This window comes from Rhamphochromis longiceps, linkage group LG12 (genome assembly GCF_057381845.1).
Source record: "Rhamphochromis longiceps isolate RC_006_pf linkage group LG12, R_longiceps_female_GT1.1, whole genome shotgun sequence".
In the NCBI taxonomy this organism is placed as follows: Eukaryota; Metazoa; Chordata; class Actinopteri; order Cichliformes; family Cichlidae; genus Rhamphochromis; species Rhamphochromis longiceps.
The window spans coordinates 28,328,006-28,347,378 of NC_140568.1; the positions used below are offsets into that span (position 1 = coordinate 28,328,006).

The 19,373-nt window shown below is 40.8% G+C and overlaps 1 protein-coding gene and 1 pseudogene across 1 annotated transcript; one reads left to right on the plus strand and one right to left on the minus strand.

Moving 5' to 3' along the window:
- Positions 1 to 123: 123 nt before the first annotated feature.
- rfk (riboflavin kinase) lies at positions 124 to 5,747 on the minus strand. Its single transcript, XM_085425647.1, has 4 exons — positions 5,231 to 5,747; positions 4,133 to 4,284; positions 2,028 to 2,130; positions 124 to 1,865 (listed from the first exon to the last, which is right to left on the minus strand). The coding sequence occupies exons 1-4, from the start codon at positions 5,310 to 5,312 to the stop codon at positions 1,690 to 1,692; spliced, it is 513 nt and encodes a 170-aa protein (XP_085281773.1). The 5' UTR covers positions 5,313 to 5,747; the 3' UTR covers positions 124 to 1,689.
- Positions 5,669 to 19,157, plus strand: LOC146657507 (beta-1,3-galactosyl-O-glycosyl-glycoprotein beta-1,6-N-acetylglucosaminyltransferase-like; annotated as a pseudogene).
- Positions 19,158 to 19,373: the final 216 nt, after the last annotated feature.

Genomic DNA, 19,373 nt, shown 5'->3' on the forward strand with positions numbered 1-19,373 from the left:
AGTATTAACAGGTCAGACAGCTACATATTGTTTAATGTGGGTTTCTTGTTTTCATCATTTTTGAAAATGCGTTGAATGTATATAAAGCTTTAAAAAGGAAAGAAGAAAAGAACTTTGATACAATTGAATTAAAATGATTTGATTTAATGAAACATGGATGAAAATAAAGGTGGATACGCTTTAATGAACTCTACATCAAGTATCTGTGGTCCCTGTGTAAACTAGACTAAATAACTGCAACATGTGAGACTAAAACACCAGACCGCCCTGCAGTAATTAGACGGGGGAGAAAAAAAAAAATTATCGATATCACTATATCTTTGATAGGCTTGATAAAGCAGCACAATTAATTAGTTCAGTCCTTTGCACGCATTAGAAATGGAACAACTAAAAGGCATCTCACCAGCAAAAACAGCTGAGTGTACAACAAATGTCTTTTTTTAACTCTAAATAACATTTTAATATGTCTCATGTAACACAAGAGTTTATAAGAGCTGAAATCACATCAGCAGGCTTCCATCATCAGAGCTTCGAATGAAAGTAAACACTTCATTGTAAAAGCCAAACAGGTACAGTCTCGCGCGCACACGCGCGCGCGCGCGCACACACACACACACACACACACACACACACACCTAACACCAGCCAGGGATTTGACAACGGTTTCTGAATGTAAATATATTAAATGCTGACCGATGCAGATACTAAGAATAGTGTGCTAGTTTGATCTGTTCAAATTCTCATAAATTGGTGTTAAACACTTCCACTTGTACTAAAAAGATCTTTTAGCATCTCCACCTGCCAGTGTTTTTCTATCTGGAACAAAGCCATCGACACTGAAATGAAAAGGCTAAAGGGAGTAACAAATTCCCAACGTGCTTAAAGCCCTTTTCAGCCTTAGTGTTCATCTATAATTCACTGCTGATTAAAAGGACCGGTCACTGACAAGACAGTTAAGTGATACCTAAATCAAGATAAAATAAAAATAAAGATTAATAAAAGCCTTTGCTTAAAACATTTTAGGTAAACATATCATTCAATAAATAACCATCTTAACCATTTTCTTCCTGCGTCAAAACAAAACTGAATTTCTGGCCAAGTGTATAAGTTTTAGGGCAGTGTCCTTTTACGTTCTCCTTTCCTGAAGAGGGACATGTAAGGAGAAAACAAGAAAACTGAAGACTTTCAAAAAGCCTCAGATTGCACAATGTGTGTTTTTGTTGCAGATAATAATGCCCAGACCTTCTCTTTAACCATCGCTGAAGCAGAAAAAAAGAAAAGTCATGTATTTCCAACCAAAATAAATAGTGATCAGACACTTAATAGTCTATTCGTACCTTTTACACACAATATTTTACAACTGCCTCTGCAGTGGTTGCAATTACCTTAATCCCAAGGTCTGTTTTTAGTGCCTTCTCTAGTAAACGATTCCAAAAATATACAGCAGGACCGTTGAGAGGCAGACATAATCAGTCTGTGTGACAAAACCAGGCAGGAAGCTTAACAGCTCTTTACAAAGAGACACCAACAACAAAAGAAAAACAGAATAAAAAAAGAAAAGAAAAAAGGATTGCTTATGATTAGGTCCATGTGCATGCATTGTGACAGCGAGGCTGAGCATTTACATAAACCTTTGTCTAATTCTGGTCTGTGTGAGTGTATCCACAGCACTGCTGTCCTAGCCAGCTGTTAGTGACCGTTCATAATAGTCTGTGACGTGGACGGGCTGGGCGTGGTGGGCAGGACTGAAGAGGAGTTGGCCGTGCTGGTGAAGAAGTTGTCATCTTTCAGCTTGTGATGCTCTGGCAGCTCCAGCTTCATCTTGGCCTCCTCAATATCACTGTTGATTGCCGCAATGAGGGCTTCTGTCAGGACGGAGGCAAAGGTGAGAAAAGTGTTATGAGAGTCGCACAAAAAAAGGGATGATGGAAATGTATTCCTTAATACTGAGCAAAACTTTAAAAGGGCATTACTGGCATCACACTACATCACTTCTGTGTTGAGATGAGTGTAACTAAAAGGCATACCGAGTGAGTTAAAGCTTCTTTCTGGGCGGATGTAGCCCACAAGGACCACACTGAGAACTTCTCCATAAAAGTCTTCTTTGAATTTGTGTATCACATGAGTCTCCTATAACCAAAAATGCATAAAGTTAGATAAGAGCCATAATTGACTGAATTGCTTTTTTGTATTAGAAAAATGTTACAATGTTGCATTCGCGGCTATCCTGCATCTGGGGAAAAGAAGTGACTTGCAAAATAAAAAGCCAATCAATGCCAGCGTGTGGAGGACACGCCATATCCAGACTGCTTTGCTGGACAAAATGATTTGAAGAATTTGATGTTTTTAAATTAGTGCTGACAGAAATCAGTTTTTAGTCCAGATGTTGGGCTTTTTGGCATACATCAGGGTTCTCTCACAGTTTCCCAGCCACCCTTCCACTGAGCCCATTTCTGTTGAGGCTTCAGTGAACAGTTGATGCATCAACTAAAGGTCCAAACTCAAGGTTCTGCGTCAGGTGTTTGTAGATTTTTTTCCCCCCTATTTTAAATACGGTTCATCTGCTATTCTGTTTGTTCTCCACTTGTACAAAGATACAAAAATACTATTTTGTTTGTTAATCTGTTTTTGTTGGAATTATTTTATAGATTTTACAACAAAATGGGAACAAATATTAACAAAGTGTCAGAAGATACAATTTAAAACAGAGTCTTTGCTAAACTGTGTGTTGCGTTTACACATCACACTGGTTAATTTCTTCAGTTGTTTTTTTTAATGCTTTGATGACTCATAAGTCAGTTGTAAGTGGCTTAAACAAAAACATTCCTCTGAAAGTGGGGCCTGACAATGAGTGAAAAAGCAGGCAACGTTTGAAAGACCTGCAGAAAACTTAACATTTAGAAGATTATAAGAAAGTCAGAGTCCTTGAAAGCAAAAATACTGAGTGACAAATGATGGCAAAAGACTTTTGCACAGTACTGAAAACTCAATGTAAAACACATACAAACAGTAGTGGACAGTGTCAATGTGAAAATGACCTTTGGTGGAAAAAGTAAATACTGGTGAAGAAAAAAAAAAGTGAAGAGAAAAAAAAAAAAAAAAAAAAAAAAAAAAGACAAATCAGTAATAAGAATGTCTACAAGCCATCTGCAATCCAGATGAAAAACAAACAAAAACAAACAAAACACAGTTTAAACTAAAACTGTCAAAATGATTTTATGCACAACATTATTAGAAATATTAAAAACAGACACAGGCGGAAAAAAAGGCAAGTTCACAAAGAAACGAATGCATGGCACTTTCTAGACTCGAAACAACCTCACACTAAGTATAAAAATAGAGGGGATAACCCATATAATTGACCACAAAAAGCATTTTAACAGTCCAAGCCTTTAGGGCTTTCAGTCTGTAGTGCACATAAGCTATATCTGTCTCTCTGTAACAATAATCGGTCTGAATCTACACTTTTGAGAGGAGGTAACATTTCTACACATTGAAAGGGAAGGGAACCCACAAGACAGACAGCTGCATTAAAATGCCTAAACACTGGAGCTCTCGTGTCCATTTCTTACGCTCCTGTTATCTTCAGAAATCCTTATTTTTAAATCTGCTTAGTTTTACCTGCATATGCTAGCCACATGGCCATTTTAACAAGTAGAATACAGTTCTCTTTTCTACAGGAGATTCTGTTTTTTTATTTAAACTTCTTCCCACTGTGAGGATGCAAAAAAGTATCCTTTTTTGATATACAATGGGCACGATTGAGACAGGGGAAATTCCCATCTGGTAAACTAGACAAAAATTAAATAAATGAATTGCTGAGGAGATTTATGAGAATCCACCCTGACTAACACGTCTCAAATTGTTGACATGGTCATTAGCAAAAATAAGTATGTCGCTAGATGGAATAGACCAGTGTTCTTTAAAACCAGGCACATTGCGCGCCACGGCTTAGTCAGATGACTTTTTAAAGAAGTTCACATATTCAGCTTAAATACATTTGTATGAAATCTAATTTTCCTCCCAAAGCTGTAGAATCGATGGACACTTATAACTAGATCATAATTAGCTTAGCCCTTTACTATCAAAGACATCTTTTGTGGCCACAACACTATGGCATTTAAGTGCTTACCATGGATTTCTTGGTATTTTTGTAGTAAGGGTTCCAGCCGATGCTCATCACCATTTTGTAGACATCGCCATTACCCACACAAGCCCAGCCGTAGTAGATCCCTGTGCTGATATCTGCTGGAAGATTGTCCACCACGGAGTCTTGGAAGTTTGCTGTAGGTCAGAGGGAAACATCAGATGATGGGAATAAAAAGGATGCTGTGGAAGAAGTTAGTGATTTTCTCAAAATTACTTCAAACTAGAAGAAGACTTTTTATTTAACTGAAGCGTTCAACTGCTTTTTATGATAATGAAGGCCAGAAATGTTTGCAGAAAGCATTTGATTAATCTGTTAACTTCAGTGTATTCAAAACTGGTACTGTGAAACGAGACAAACTGCTTGAGAAACTTCTGTGGAGGACAAAAAAAAATATACATGAAAGACATTTATTACAAACAAACTGCATCCAATATCCTATGCAAGTTTGATTTTAAGCCAAAAATCTTGCAAAATGCTCAAGGCCATATAAACTCATGTGTTTTGGTTTTGTCCGTGACTGCACGCTGCCCAGAGCTCCATTCTGATCTCTTAGAGTAAAGCCCACAGTTCATTCATTTGGCCATTTCTTACAGCAAAAAAAAAAAAAAAAAAATGCTGAACGCTGCCTGGTCAACAGGTGTTTAAAATGCAGTCCTTATTAGTTGTTTTCAAAGCTATTGGACTGATACTGGTTAAGTGTAAAGATCTTAAACCCTAAACTTATAGGTGGTGTAAAACAAAAACTGAGCTTATTTCGAAAAGTACACGTGAGGATAAATGAAGTAATTAAAAGCTGTGAATCATCGTGACATTGTGGTAAAAAACTAAACGATATTTACGTAAAAGGTGCAGAGCAGTTCAGTCGTGTGTAAAGGGGCAGTACAAAGAACAGTTGGACTAACAGAGTAACTGATCACACGTGCTATAACGCACATGTATTATATAAAATCAGACCACTAATGTTAACTTTGTCTACGGTTGTTTCCAACTACTAATTCCAACTACGTTATTTGCGTAAATCGGTGTTTAGTTAAGCTTAATTAAAAGCCCTGCAAACAAATGGTAAAATAGTCAACTCACCTGTGGGAATACCGAGTTCTTTGCTTCCCCTTCCAAATCCTCGAACGACCTCTCCCCGACAGAAGTACGGCAGGCTCTTCATGACTAGAGTCTGGGACAGAAGCTGTGTCTCTTGAATGAGCGCTACAGAATGACCTCGAACGACACACGGAAGTCCGGCTAGCTAAACAGACAGGACTACACGGTTATCTAACGCACTCTTTTTGCCCAAATTTTGCCCCTGTAGAGTTCAAAGTTCACATTAGTCTTTAGCTATTATGCTGTCCTCCTCGAGTAGGTTAAGGTTGAACCGTGAAAGTTCACTTACTATGCTATCAGCGCTAATAACTGTTAGCCTTACTGGAAACGAATAATTCCTAAAGCGGTTTTCTCCAAAAGTGCTGCTTACACCAGATCTGACAGACAGAAGTCTCCGCTTCAGACAGATCCACTCTCCGTATGACTGAGAAAACGAAGTACAGATCCTCACAGGTAGCCGGTTATATTACGTGTGTTGCACCATCACATATCTGCGTCACCAACGCTTCGTCTGATGTCACTGACCGCGTGACCAAAGACGGACGAGTAGCCATGTGCTGCCTTCAGGTGCTGTAGGAAATATAGCGATTACAGATACTCTGGCAAAGGAGTTGAGGAGATGTACGGACAGCTCGATTAGTTTTTAATCAGGAGGGTTGACTTGGCAGTCTTTTCTTTTATACTAATGCCACTAGTCAAAACTACATGAATTTGAGTTTGCTGGTTTGGGATGGCAGGTAATGAGCAACCACATGTTTATACATAAAAGCTGTACTATGGTTTTCCATGTCCATTTTTTATACTCCTGTTAGTATTATGTTACAGATTCATATATTGGGGATGGACACAAGAGGAAAAACCCAAAGAACAACACTGGTCCGGCCGGGTTGACTCAAACAATGATTTTAATGGTCACACGAGTGGGAGATGGACACCGTACGCAGACAGCCTCAGATCTCGCCTCAAAAACCACATTTCCATAGTTTTATGAAATCAGGGTATTAGAACGCCCCTTCATGCGTAAGACAGGTGCAATACAATCAATGTTGACAGTTTATTTAACACAGAAAAGAACATTCGCTCCTTCCCGAGGACAGGCACTGACTCCCACCTGTCTCCTGGAGCCAACTGTCCCCCTGCGGAGACACAACATTGCAGCTACAAGGATTTCCAAAGTGATTAAGGTGATCAGTGTGTAATGCTCTGAATCAAGTATGTAATATTAAATGAATATTGTTTAATCAACTGCCACTACTTAAAACATAACAAAAGATATAACTGAATACAGAATCACAAAGAATAACATTATATCAGTGTTGTGTAAGCGCGTGCGGCCTTCTATGCTCGAAGCCTTTCCCCTCCATAGATCAGCCAGACATTCGCGCTGACTGTAGCTTTTAACCCTTATTAACTTGAGCACAACTCTATAATGAGCAACAAACTGCAATATGTGTGAGATGATCATGGTTACACCTGCAATGAAAGATCATATGATTATTCTGGTACCTGTAAATAGAAGATTAACCTAAGGTTATAACAATCACTGTAATGTAAAGGTTAATGTAAGGTCAAAAGCTTCAATAAATGTTTAATGCAAAGCTGATTATATGATTCTGATGAACTAATAATGCAGATACTAAAATAACAGAAAAACATCCCCTTTTTATCCCACAGGAGGTTGACCCCAGGTATTAACACTTATCCAAAAAAAAACCTCCCACCTGATTTGTGAATATTATACAAGTGACATATTTCTTTATTTACAGGCATATTTTTTTTAATGTTTCATTGGGAAAGATCAGCTCAAAGTGTTGAAAGTGTTGCCATATGTCCTGCTCCACCCTCACGTACGTCTCTGTCACTCCTGACTTCCTCCTGCAGTATCACAATTCTTCACTTGGCACCCTACCATATGCTTTCTGTCGATCGACAATGACACAGTTCCAGTTTCTTCTAACCTTCTCTGCACTTCTCCATCAACACTCTAAAAGCAAACATCACATCTGTAGAGCTCTCTGCATGAAGCCATACTGTCGCTCACTGATCATCACCTCTCGTCTTAGCCTAGCTTCAGGAACTCTTTCCCACAGCTTGATGGTATGGCTTATGAACTTTATTCCTCTGTAGTTATTACAGCACTGCAGATTATCTGAGTTCTTGAAAAATCTGTACCAGCAAGCATTTTCTCCACTCCTCAGGCATCTTCTGATAGTCTGGATAAAAAGTCTGCTACCTTCTCTCCAAGGTCATTATAGTTACTATATATATAACTAAAGTAAAACCCGAAATAGGTGTGGAAAAACATTTTATTTAACTGAACTAAAAATAAAAAGGGTTAGGTTAGTTCTTTTATATTTTAAACCAATTGTCTTTAAGGTCTGAGTTTTGTCACTGTCCTTTGCTGAATGAAACAGACCACAAGAGGGCAGCTCGAGGCCATTCCCTTACCAAACAGGGCCTGTGTAGACCTAACAGTTTTGTAATCTGAAATTTAAAATCTAGCAGTATGCTGTTGGGTAATTAATTTTGAAAAATCTGATTAAATATTTCAATATGAAATACATTTAAATTCCAAAATGCATGCAATGGATAGATCCTATAACCAATACAGACCTGTGTGTGTCTTTAAGCAAAACAAATGCAAAAAACGACAAATAAGGAAAGAGTAAAATTTTAGGAAGATGATATAAAAGAGAGTCCAGCACAGAGGGCAGCACGGTGGCACGGTGGTTAGCACTGTTGCCGCACAGCAAGAAGGTCCTGAGTTCAATTCCACCATCAGGCCGGGGTCTTTCTGTGTGGACTTTGCGTGGGTTCCCTCCGGGTACTCCGGCTTCCTCCCACCGTCCAAAGACATGCGGGGGATAGGTTAATTGGATAATCCAAATTGCCACTATGTGTGAGTGAAAGTGGTTGTCTGTCTCTGTGTGTTGGCCCCTGCGACAGACTGGTGACCTGTCCAGGGTGTACCCCGCCTCTCGCCCTATGACAGCTGGGATAGGCTCCAGCACCCCCCGCGACCCTGAAAAGGATAAGCGAATGGATGGATGGATATAAAACATTTAAAACATCTTTACGCCTTTGAAATGGCGAGATGATGGTGGTGGTCTAATAGGAAATTTATTTATTTTTGTGATAAAACGTTAAAAGGACACCCCGCCTGCCCCCAACAGTTTTTAGAGCGGAGCCATGCCATGAAATAATTCCAAAGTAATCAATGAAATCCTAAAATGGATTCTGGCAAATGGGAAGACTGTGTAATTCTGCCATTAATGAGATGATGACAGACTGGAAACTTCTGTGGTAACCTACTAAGGTTTTTAGACATGTACAGTGAAGGGGAGAAAAAGGTCTACCATGTATGATTTTGATCAGTCTCTCCCATTGCGGTGGAGAATTTTTTCTTCAGTTAGATACCCAGGTCCTGTGGCTATTAGACCAAACGGGAACTTGAATTGAATTTGTGGGTTTGTGGCCAAATGACCAGTTAAACTTTGTGACAAACTTTGTGTGAGTATGAACATAATTCCTGGTTTTGTTTTTTGTTGTTTTTTCTTTTCTTTGTTTATTTCATGATGGCATTAAGGTGTCAAAGGGATCTGATTTCAGTGTTTGAGGTTTATCACAGGTGATCACATCCCTATTACCATCTCCATTAACAGCTATAGTAGGGAGGAGTTTTCTCACACAGGACAAGCTCCCTGACTGGAGGTCATTGACCATTCCCATCTGGAAGGGTCATGAGCAGAGATTGGCAGTAACGCGTTAATGTAATCCGATTACTTTTTTTCAAGTAACGAGTAAAGTAAGGGATTACTATTGCAAAAATCTCTATGTTCAGTGGATAATATATCGAGTGCGGGAGAGAGAATGAGCGTGCAGTGTTTAAAGCATGGGAAAAACTGAGCTTATTTTGAGTTTGATTCCGTAAAAAGTGACAAAAACATTAGTGTCCGTTGTGCGTGGGAAGAAAACTTCTTTTTACAGCGAAAAAACCCCCTAAACATCCAAGCAAGCACAGAGTGCGCAATGACGTAATGGGAAATTCACAGAGAAACTCGCGGATTCTTCAACTGACCGCTGCGACACACCTGCACCAGGGCAAACCTCCGCCTACCACACTCCTACTTTACAGGTGAAAATATATGGCGTTATTTTTATGCCACTATTCTGAGCACACGTAAAAAAAAATTGAGCGCACGTAAAAAAAGTTTGCAGGTGCAAGTGTTGCATTTTGAGGAGAAATTTATTTTGAGCGAAGAAAAGCTGAATTTGAGTGAACAAAATTCATTCCTGCGTGCAAAAAATGTATTTCAGTGTTTGCTATTATCCATACACACCAATGACTGTATAAAACATTGATACACACACACACAATAGCAGCTCCTCTCGCTCGCAATGTGTTGCTCGCGCTCTCAACATTTCTGCCCGTGCGCACTCACCTCTTTCTCTACATAGTTATATTTGTGCCACAAAACCAGCCAATCACAGACTTGGATGCAAAAAAATCTGATTGGCTATTCTGGTCTCCAATCAGCTCGAAATGACGAAATGCAATATCCCAGACTCCATTTCGTCCAAAACTCAAATGAGGCAGTGGCGGAGGAACACAGAGTGGCGGAGTTTGAAATATTACTCTTTCTGGGTCACAAAATAAACTTTTAAGATATTTTCATGCGAGAATGGTGTTGTGTAAACTTCTAATATCTGCTCGATTTATCAAGACATCACATATTTGCATAAGTGCTCTAACGTTTTGAATGTTGCATATAATTATATTTTTGCTTGATGCATAAAGTTAAAAGATTAAAACTAATAAAACAAGTTTAAAAAGAGACGTTTCCATTTGATTACATTTTGTATGATGGATTATGCAGAAAAAGTAGAATTGGGCTGAAAGATCAATTGCTTTATCAACTATTCAGGTTGTAAATCGTGTTTTTAAAAAGTAACTAAGTAATTAATTACTTTTGAAAATAAGTAATCAATAAAGTAATGGGTTTACTTTTTTGGGGGAAGTAATCAGTAATTATTTATTGATTATTTTTTTCAAGTAACTTGACCAACACTGGTCATGAGGAGAACAAATCAGGGAGTGCAAAGTCAAAAGCATGGCTCTTTACCTGCGTCATTATTCAACTAATCAGATAGATGCACATTCTCATATAAAACTTTGTGTAAAGCTAAGATAGATTACTCTCTTTTTGGGAAGTTGGCTGCAGCTAACTGCTTGCAGACTGTGGCTGTCTAAACAGAAGAGATCATGTAAATGCTCATTTTGGATCATCCAGTGCTTTAATATATCCACCAAAAGATGAAGTGTTTCGACAGGTGATTTCTAAAGGTGTATAAATGATCACGCTAACACAAGCAAGGAGCTTTATGACAGCACTCTCTGAGATGAAAGGACAACATATATATATATATATATATATATATAAAAAAACACCCAGCACGCCCCTGCGGGCGGTTTATCCTTCAAGCTCGGGTCCTCTACCAGAGGCCTGGGAGCTTGAGGGTCCTGCGCAGTATCTTAGCTGTTCCCAGGACTGCGCTCTTCTGGACAGAGATCTCCGATGTTATTCCCGGGATCTGCTGGAGCCACTCGCCTAGCTTGGGAGTCACCGCACCTAGTGCTCCGATTACCACGGGGACCACCGTTACCTTCACCCTCCACATCCTCTCGAGCTCTTCTCTGAGCCCTTGGTATTTCTCCAGCTTCTCGTGTTCCTTCTTCCTGATATTGCTGTCATTGGGAACCGCTACATCGATCACTACGGCCGTCTTCTTCTGTTTGTCTACCACCACTATGTCCGGTTGGTTAGCCACCACCATTTTGTCCGTCTGTATCTGGAAGTCCCACAGGATCTTAGCTCGGTCATTCTCCACCACCCTTGGGGGCATCTCCCATTTTGACCTCGGGACTTCTAGGTTATACTCGGCACAGATGTTCCTGTACACTATGCCGGCCACTTGGTTATGGCGTTCCATGTATGCCTTGCCTGCTAGCATCTTGCACCCTGCTGTTATGTGCTGGATTGTCTCTGGGGCATCTTTACACAGCCTGCACCTGGGGTCTTGCCTGGTGTGATAGACCCCAGCCTCTATGGATCTTGTACTCAGAGCTTGTTCTTGTGCTGCCATGATTAGTGCCTCTGTGCTGTCTTTCAGTCCAGCTTTGTCCAGCCACTGGTAGGATTTCTGGATATCAGCCACCTCCTCTATCTGCCGGTGGTACATACCGTGCAGGGGCCTGTCCTTCCATGATGGTTCCTCGTCTCCCTCCTCTTTCTTGGGTTTCTGCTGCCTGAGGTATTCACTGAGCACTCGGTCAGTTGGGGCCATCTTCCCAATGTATTCTTGGATGTTCCTTGTCTCATCCTGGACTGTGGTGCTGACACTCACCAGTCCCCGGCCCCCTTCCTTCCGCTTAGCGTACAGCCTCAGGGTGCTGGACTTGGGGTGAAACCCTCCATGCATGGTAAGGAGCTTTCTTGTCTTTATGTCAGTGGCTTCTATCTCCTCCTTTGGCCAGCCTATTACCCCAGCAGGGTACCTGATCACGGGCAGGGCGTATGTGTTGATGGCCCGGATCTTGTTCTTACCATTCAGCTGACTCCTCAGGACTTGCCTGACCCTCTGCAGGTACTTGGTGGTTGCAGCCTTTCTAGCGGCCTCTTCATGGTTCCCATTTGCCTGCGGGATCCCCAGGTACTTGTAACTGTCCTCTATGTCTGCAATGTTGCCTTCTGGTAGTTCAATCCCCTCAGTTCTGACTACCTTCCCTCTCTTTGTTACCATCCGACTACACTTCTCCAGTCCGAACGACATTCCAATGTCATTGCTGTATAGCCTGGTAGTGTGGATCAGTGAATCGATGTCTCGTTCACTCTTGGCATACAGCTTGATGTCATCCATGTACAGGAGGTGGCTGACAACTGCTCCGTTCCGTAGTCGGTATCCGTAGCCAGTCTTGTTAATGATCTCACTGAGGGGGTTCAGGCCTATGCAGAACAGCAGTGGGGACAGAGCATCTCCTTGGTAGATCCCGCACTTGATGGTAACTTGTGCTATGGGCTTGGAGTTGGCCTCTAGTGTTGTACGCCACATCCCCATTGAGTTCCTGATGAAGGCTCTTAGGGTCCCATTGATCTTGTACAATTCTAGGCATTCCAGTATCCAGCTGTGGGGCATTGAGTCATAGGCCTTCTTGTAATCAATCCAGGCAGTGCACAGGTTGGTCAGTCTGGTCTTGCAGTCTCGGCTGATTGTTCTGTCTACCAGTAGCTGGTGTTTTGCACCTCTGGTATTCTTGCCAATTCCTTTCTGTGTCCCGCTCATGTATTGACCCATGTGCCTGTTCATCTTAGCCGATATGATGCCTGACAGGAGCTTCCATGTAGTACTGAGGCAGGTTATTGGTCGGTAGTTGGAGGGGACCGCTCCCTTCTTGGGGTCCTTGGGGATCAGGACCGTCCGACCTTCGGTTAGCCATTCCGGGTGTCTCTCGTTAACTAGCAGCTGGTTCATTTGTGCTGCCAGACGTTCGTGGAGTGCAGTCAGCTTCTTCAGCCAGTAGGCGTGAACCATGTCGGGCCCTGGTGCTGTCCAACTCTTCATACTGGAGACCCTTTCTTGGATATCTGCCACTGTGATGGTTACTGGACCCTGTTCAGGGAGGTCGCTGTGGTCTGCCCTCAGATCCACTAGCCACTGAGCATTGCCGTTATGGGTTGCATCCTTCTCCCATATGCTCTTCCAGTATTGCTCCGTCTCCAGCCTTGGTGGTGCTGTTCTCTTATTGTTCCCTTGCCACTGAGAGTACACCTTTGCTGGTTCTGTGGAGAACTCCACAGAACCAGCAAAGGTTCTGCTCTTGTGAAAATAATGTTTGTTTTCAGTTGCTTCTTAGTTAAGTCCTCTATATATATATATATTCTGTTCTCCACAGAATATATATATATATATATATATATATATATATATATATATATATATATATATATATATATATTAGGGGTGCAACGATACACAAAATTCACGGTTCGGTTCGGTTCGATACTTTGGTGTCACGGTTCGATATTTTTTCGATACAAAAAAAAATGTTCATGCCTTTTTAATTTGTCATTTATTAAAATTATAAATATATATTTTAACTCAAAAGTACAGTTTTAAAATTTAACCCTAACCCTTGTGCGTGTTTTTTATTTTGACAGCGAATGCGCACCTGCGGACAACTTATGTGCAGCCCTGGTTATTTAGCTCATCATATCGCAGCCACAGAAATTCTTTTGTCCATGGAACCATAAAGCTGCACTTTCTTTTTGCCTTATAGTCTGATTTGTCATAACTTTTCCGTTTTGCGGTAAGCTTTTCTTTGGCTGTCACTTCTTCACCCTGACCTGTCTTATTTGGCTCAGCAGAACTGAAATATAAATCCTGCTGCTTTTACACACGGACTCACATAAGCTCAGCGATTCTCTGCGCGATCAACCTCTCACATGTTTAAGCTTGCTGCGGGAGATTTCACTTGTCATGTTTGCGTAGTAAGCTAACGATTAATAAGACAATGTCAGAGGAATTGGTGCACAAATTATCATCACTCACCAATCAGTGCTGTCGCTCTCTATACACAGTTCACGTGATTGCAAAGTGAAAGCAAAAAACAAGCGCAAATTCAAACGCAATTTCAATATGTCACATATTGACAGTGGCTCACCGATGCCAATGACATAATTACCCAGCTACATTTCCGAAAGAATGCAAAAGCATTGACATATATTTTTCCTTCCTACGATAGGCCGACGGGCAGGGCAGAGATAGATTTTGGTAGCCCGACTGGAAAAATCTCTAGCCCCAGGACGTCGGGCTAGCGATTTTGCGAGCCCTGTATCTGATTGAGGAATCACTCATCTTTGGAAAAGAGAGTTTATTACAGAGAAATGTCTCTTTCCAAAATAAAAGCTATACTATCCGCTTCTTCTGGGCTATATTCTCAGCAGCATATTAAACATATCAGGTCCCCATAAGGAGAATCCTGTGCTAACGGCTGTCTAAATGACTCGGCTAAAGTTTGTAGCATGCATGCTTGTTGTTTTTGTCTTTGCACTAGGATGATGTCGGCCTAAATGTGCAGTCATATTCGTTGTGTTCCCACTAGTGCTTTCAGGTTAACCTCGTTAAAATGACCTTGACGCCACAACACGGCAAATCTCCGTTAACGAGCTACCCCTGATAGCCCTGTGCATGGAGCTAGACAGCCAACACGTTAACGAGCTAACTGCGCTAACACGCTAGCTCCCACCCATGTAATTGAGCATTGCGTGGCACATCCAACATACTGTTTTACTTTAGTCCATGAGCGCTTACCTTCAGTGTCATACGCCACATGAAAACCAAAATAATTCCAAACGCCAGATCTGAATGAGGGTGGGGGAGGTTCAATTTGCCATGTTGCAAGGAGAGCTTAACTTCTGTCACGCTAGCTTGCCCTGTGCTCTTCCTTCTGACTATGCTGTCTGTGTGGAGCGCTCAGTGGATCTGCGCTCGACAGTGCAGCCTAGGCGGAGTAATCGAACGCAGATTCACTGAGCGCTCCACACAGACAGCATCGTCAGAAGGAAAGTTGATAAAATAAATTACAAATGTTGTATTGTTCGATACATATGCGTACCGAACCGAAAGCACTGTATCGAACGGTTCAATATCGATACGAATATCGTTGCACCCCTAATATATATATATATAGACAGACAGCATCGTCAGAAGGAAGAGCGCAGGGCAAGCTAGCGAGACAGAAGTTAAGCTCTCCTTGCAACATGGACCTCCCCCACCCTCATTCAGATCTGGCGTTTGGAATTATTTTGGTTTTCATGTGACGTATGACCCTGAAGGTAAGCGAGTCATGCACTAAAGTAAAACAGTATGTTGGATGTGCCATGCAATGCTCAATTACATGGGTGGGAACTAGTGTGTTAGCGCAGTTAGCTCGTTAACGTGTTGGCCGTCTAGCCCCATGCACGGGGCGATCGGCGGTAGCTCGTTAACGGAGATTTGCCGTGTTGTGGCGTTAAGGTCATTTCAACGAGATTAACCTGAAAGCACTAGTGGGAACACAACGAATATGACTGCACATTTACGCCGACATCATCCTAGTGCAAAGACAAGTGGAAGCAGAAAAAAAACAAGCAAGCATGCTACTAACTTTAGCCGAGTCATTTAGACAGCTGTTAGCACATGATTCTCCTTATATGTTTAATATGCTGCTGAGAATATAGCCCAGAAGAAGCGGATAGTATAGCTTTTATTTCGGAAAGAGACATTTCTCTGTAATAAACTCTCTTTTCCAAAGATGAGTGATTCCTCAATCAGATACAGGGCTTGCAATATCGCTAGCCCGACGTCCCGGGGCTAGATATATCTATATATATATCTAAATATATATATAGGTATGTATATGTATACACACACACACATATGCACCCCAATTTTTCCAATTATTTATTGAAATTCAAGTCATTCAAGTCCAATGAATAACTTGAAAAAAGGTCAGTGGTGAACTGCCCCCACTCTGTTTGCATAAAAGCAGTGGTTGAGCATACTGTGGTATCACACCTTTGTGATCACAATTTACAATAAAAAAATGGAAAAATTGGGGTGTTCTAAATATGTCATTTAATTTGATAATGTTATTATCTAAAGTACTACTTTTGAAGAGTATCAGCAAAAACATTTTAATTCTTTTTATCTTTAGTTGCAGAACTTTGAGCATCTACTGCGAGCTATCTACGCACCTCAAAATATTTATTGTGTCCATGTGGACAAAAAAGCACCGGCCTCAGTCTTTGCTGCCATGAATGCCATTACTTCCTGTTTCCCAAATGTGTTCATGGTCAGCAAGACTGTGGATGTGGTCTACGCTGGATGGACACGTGTACAGGCTGATCTTAACTGCATGGCTGATCTCTATAACACCAGTACAACATGGAAATACTTCATCAACCTCTGTGGTCAGGATTTCCCTCTAAAAACTAACTTGGAAATTGTGCAAGCTTTGCGTTCACTGAAAGGAGGTAACAGTTTGGAGTCTGAAGAAATGCCTCAAGGAAAGAAGAGGGTGATGAATGTTTACCAAGTAGTTGATGGACAAATCCAGGTACTTCTTTGGATATTTCTTGTAATGTATGATGTAGCTATTATCCAGAGGTGTGGACTCGAGTCACATGACTTGGACTCGAGTCAGACTCGAGTCATTAATTTTATGACTTTAGACTTGACTTGAAAAAATGTTCTAAGACTTGTGACTTGACTTGGACTTTTACACCAATGACCTGGGACTTGAATTGGACTTGAACCGGTTTACTTGAAAAGACTTGATATTTTACCCCAAATATAAAATTTAACATGCATATTATATAGAGATTGAAAATGTGACGTCATTCACGGGTAGAATCGCAAAGGATTCTGGGAACTCGTGGCAAGAGGTACTAGCGCACGCAGGCTTTCAATTGAAATCAGTTACACAGCGATAAAAAGAAACACAAAAATGTCAAGAAGCCGTTGTATTATTAACTGCAATAGCCGGTCGCATGACAGCCACGGGAAGCCGACGGGTAAAGAGATCGGTTGTTATCGGATTATGTCGTTGAAGAGAAATTGTTCGAGCCATGTTTCCGAAGTAACAAAGAGGCGACTGGATTGCAGCCATTCAAAGATCAAATATAACGTCCCAGAACACTCCAGCTCACAGGTTAGTCTGCTCCAAGCATTTCCACAAAGGTCAGTCTGCTGTTGTAGTTAATGCGTCATTTTCATAACATAATTGGTGATATAGGTTACAAGCAAGTCTGGCGCTGAACAGAAATTGTCGCGCTATGCTCCTTTGTTTATTGTGCATAAATAGTGAATTGTCCTGACACAATATTGTGTTTCGCTTCTGTTATTATGGTACATTGACAAAAACATATACTTTTATTCACAGGGTAAAACAGTTGTTTTGTATCACTAATTGCCCAGTGCGATTACAGCATACAATATTATTGTCACTGCTACATTTCTGTGATGCTACCAGAAATTATTTCCACTACTAATTAATTACCATTGAGCTCAAAGGTCCTATTAATAAACGGTTAACGAATGTGTATTTATGACGACGATTTGTGAGACTGGTAAACTTATGATACGTACGATGGTCTTTCGTTCTACACGGTGCATTTCAAGGTCCTGTACCCATCCGTCGGTAAACTGTACCTGGGCTTGTTGCAGTGACCTGAAGTTACTAAACTTCACGAGTGTATGCACTCACTCCAAGAAGCGTATAATTATAAATATGCATATAAATATGCTACGATGAGATAGCTGACTTCATCTAACTAGCAAATGTTTTCCAGGCTACGTTGGTGATGCAGTTTTTTTTAATGTGTATGATATTTTTGTCATGCGATTTAAAAACCGGTCCTACAAGCGCATCCAAGAACAACATGCAGCTTATCTCAGAACTGTTGGTGAAAACTATTCTTGGAGCTAGGTTTAATTGAGCTGCATTTTATAGAGGTGCAAGTTCACAATTTGTGTATATTTTCTAAGTTCACTATTTTGTCATGTGTTGAGAAAAACACAGATTTAAAAATTACATGGTCTAATATTTACATTTAGCATATAACTGCAACATGCTTTTTTCGTTTTTTTTTTAAAGACTCGAAAGGACTTGAAATTCAAAATTTCAGACTTGTGACTTTACTTGGACTTTTACACCAGTGACTTGAGACTCGACTCTGACTTGCCTGACATTACTTGAGACTTGACTTGAGACTTGAGGATAAAGACTTGAGACTTACTTGAGACTTGCAAAACAATGACTTGGTCCCACCTCTGCTATTATCAATAGAATATGCACTCACTCAAAGATAATTATAAATATGAGCGTGGTGAAGTTGGGCAGCACGCTAACGTATTTTGTCCCTCTGTGTGCTCATAAGGGTCTGACACTTTCACTGGTTTGATTTTTTTCCTCGTATCTTTTCTTTGACTTTTCATTAAGTCTGTCTTTGTACGGACCGGCATTGTTCTCCTTCGTTTTGTACATACCTTTTTGGGGGGCAAAGAAAAAGCAAGAATTTATTGGAACCGAAGAATGAACGTTTTGCGGTGCTGCAAATGCTTGCATTTGATGCAGGTACTTGGATTGTTTTGCCACGAGTTACCGGCATGCAATGCGCGAAAGTCACGTAGTCTGTCAATCTCTATAGTCTTTGCATTTGTAAAAACCTTCAATTCAGATTGACTTACCATCATATTGTGTGTGAATGTGTGCATGAATGGGTGGATGACTGGATATGTAAAGCGCTTTGGGGTCCTTAGGGACTAGTAAAGCGCTATATAAATACAGGCCATTTACCATATTAACTTTTCAATTGTCCCAGCCAACAGGAAAAACAAAGGATCCAGCTCCCTTTAATCTGCCCATACTATCAGGAAATGCCTACATTGTGGTCAACCGAGGTTACATTCGCAGTGTGTTGGAAGACGAGCGAATACATGCCCTCATTGAGTGGGCCAAAGACACCTACAGTCCTGATGAGTTTCTGTGGGCAACAATACAACGAATGCCTGGTGTTCCTGGCTCATCGTGGCCCAACAGTAAATTCGATATTACTGACATGAATGCAATTGTACGGCTCGTGAAGTCGCAGTGGCACGAGGGGTCAGAGCGTTCCTTGCAAGCAGTATACCCAGAATGTAAAGGCCATCATGTCAGATCAATATGTGTGTATGGTGCTGGAGACCTGCAGTGGTTGATTGAACAGCATCACCTTTTTTTGCCAATAAGTTTGATGCAGACAGAGATCCCATTGCTGTCTACTGCTTGGAGAAATATCTGAGACACAAGGCACTGACTGAGTTAGTTTAGGTGAAGTGTTTATTATCTATTATAAATTAATATTAAAAAACTATAAACCCAACCTAACTATAAACATATTCTTTCAATGTTCATTTTAAATTAGCATGCCATTATGTATATTTATATATACTGTAAGCAGACTATCATTGCCATTTTACCATGGCATGTGAGAGGTTCATAACCGAAATCCCAAAAAACTAATTTAAGCATTCCACCTGAGAAAAT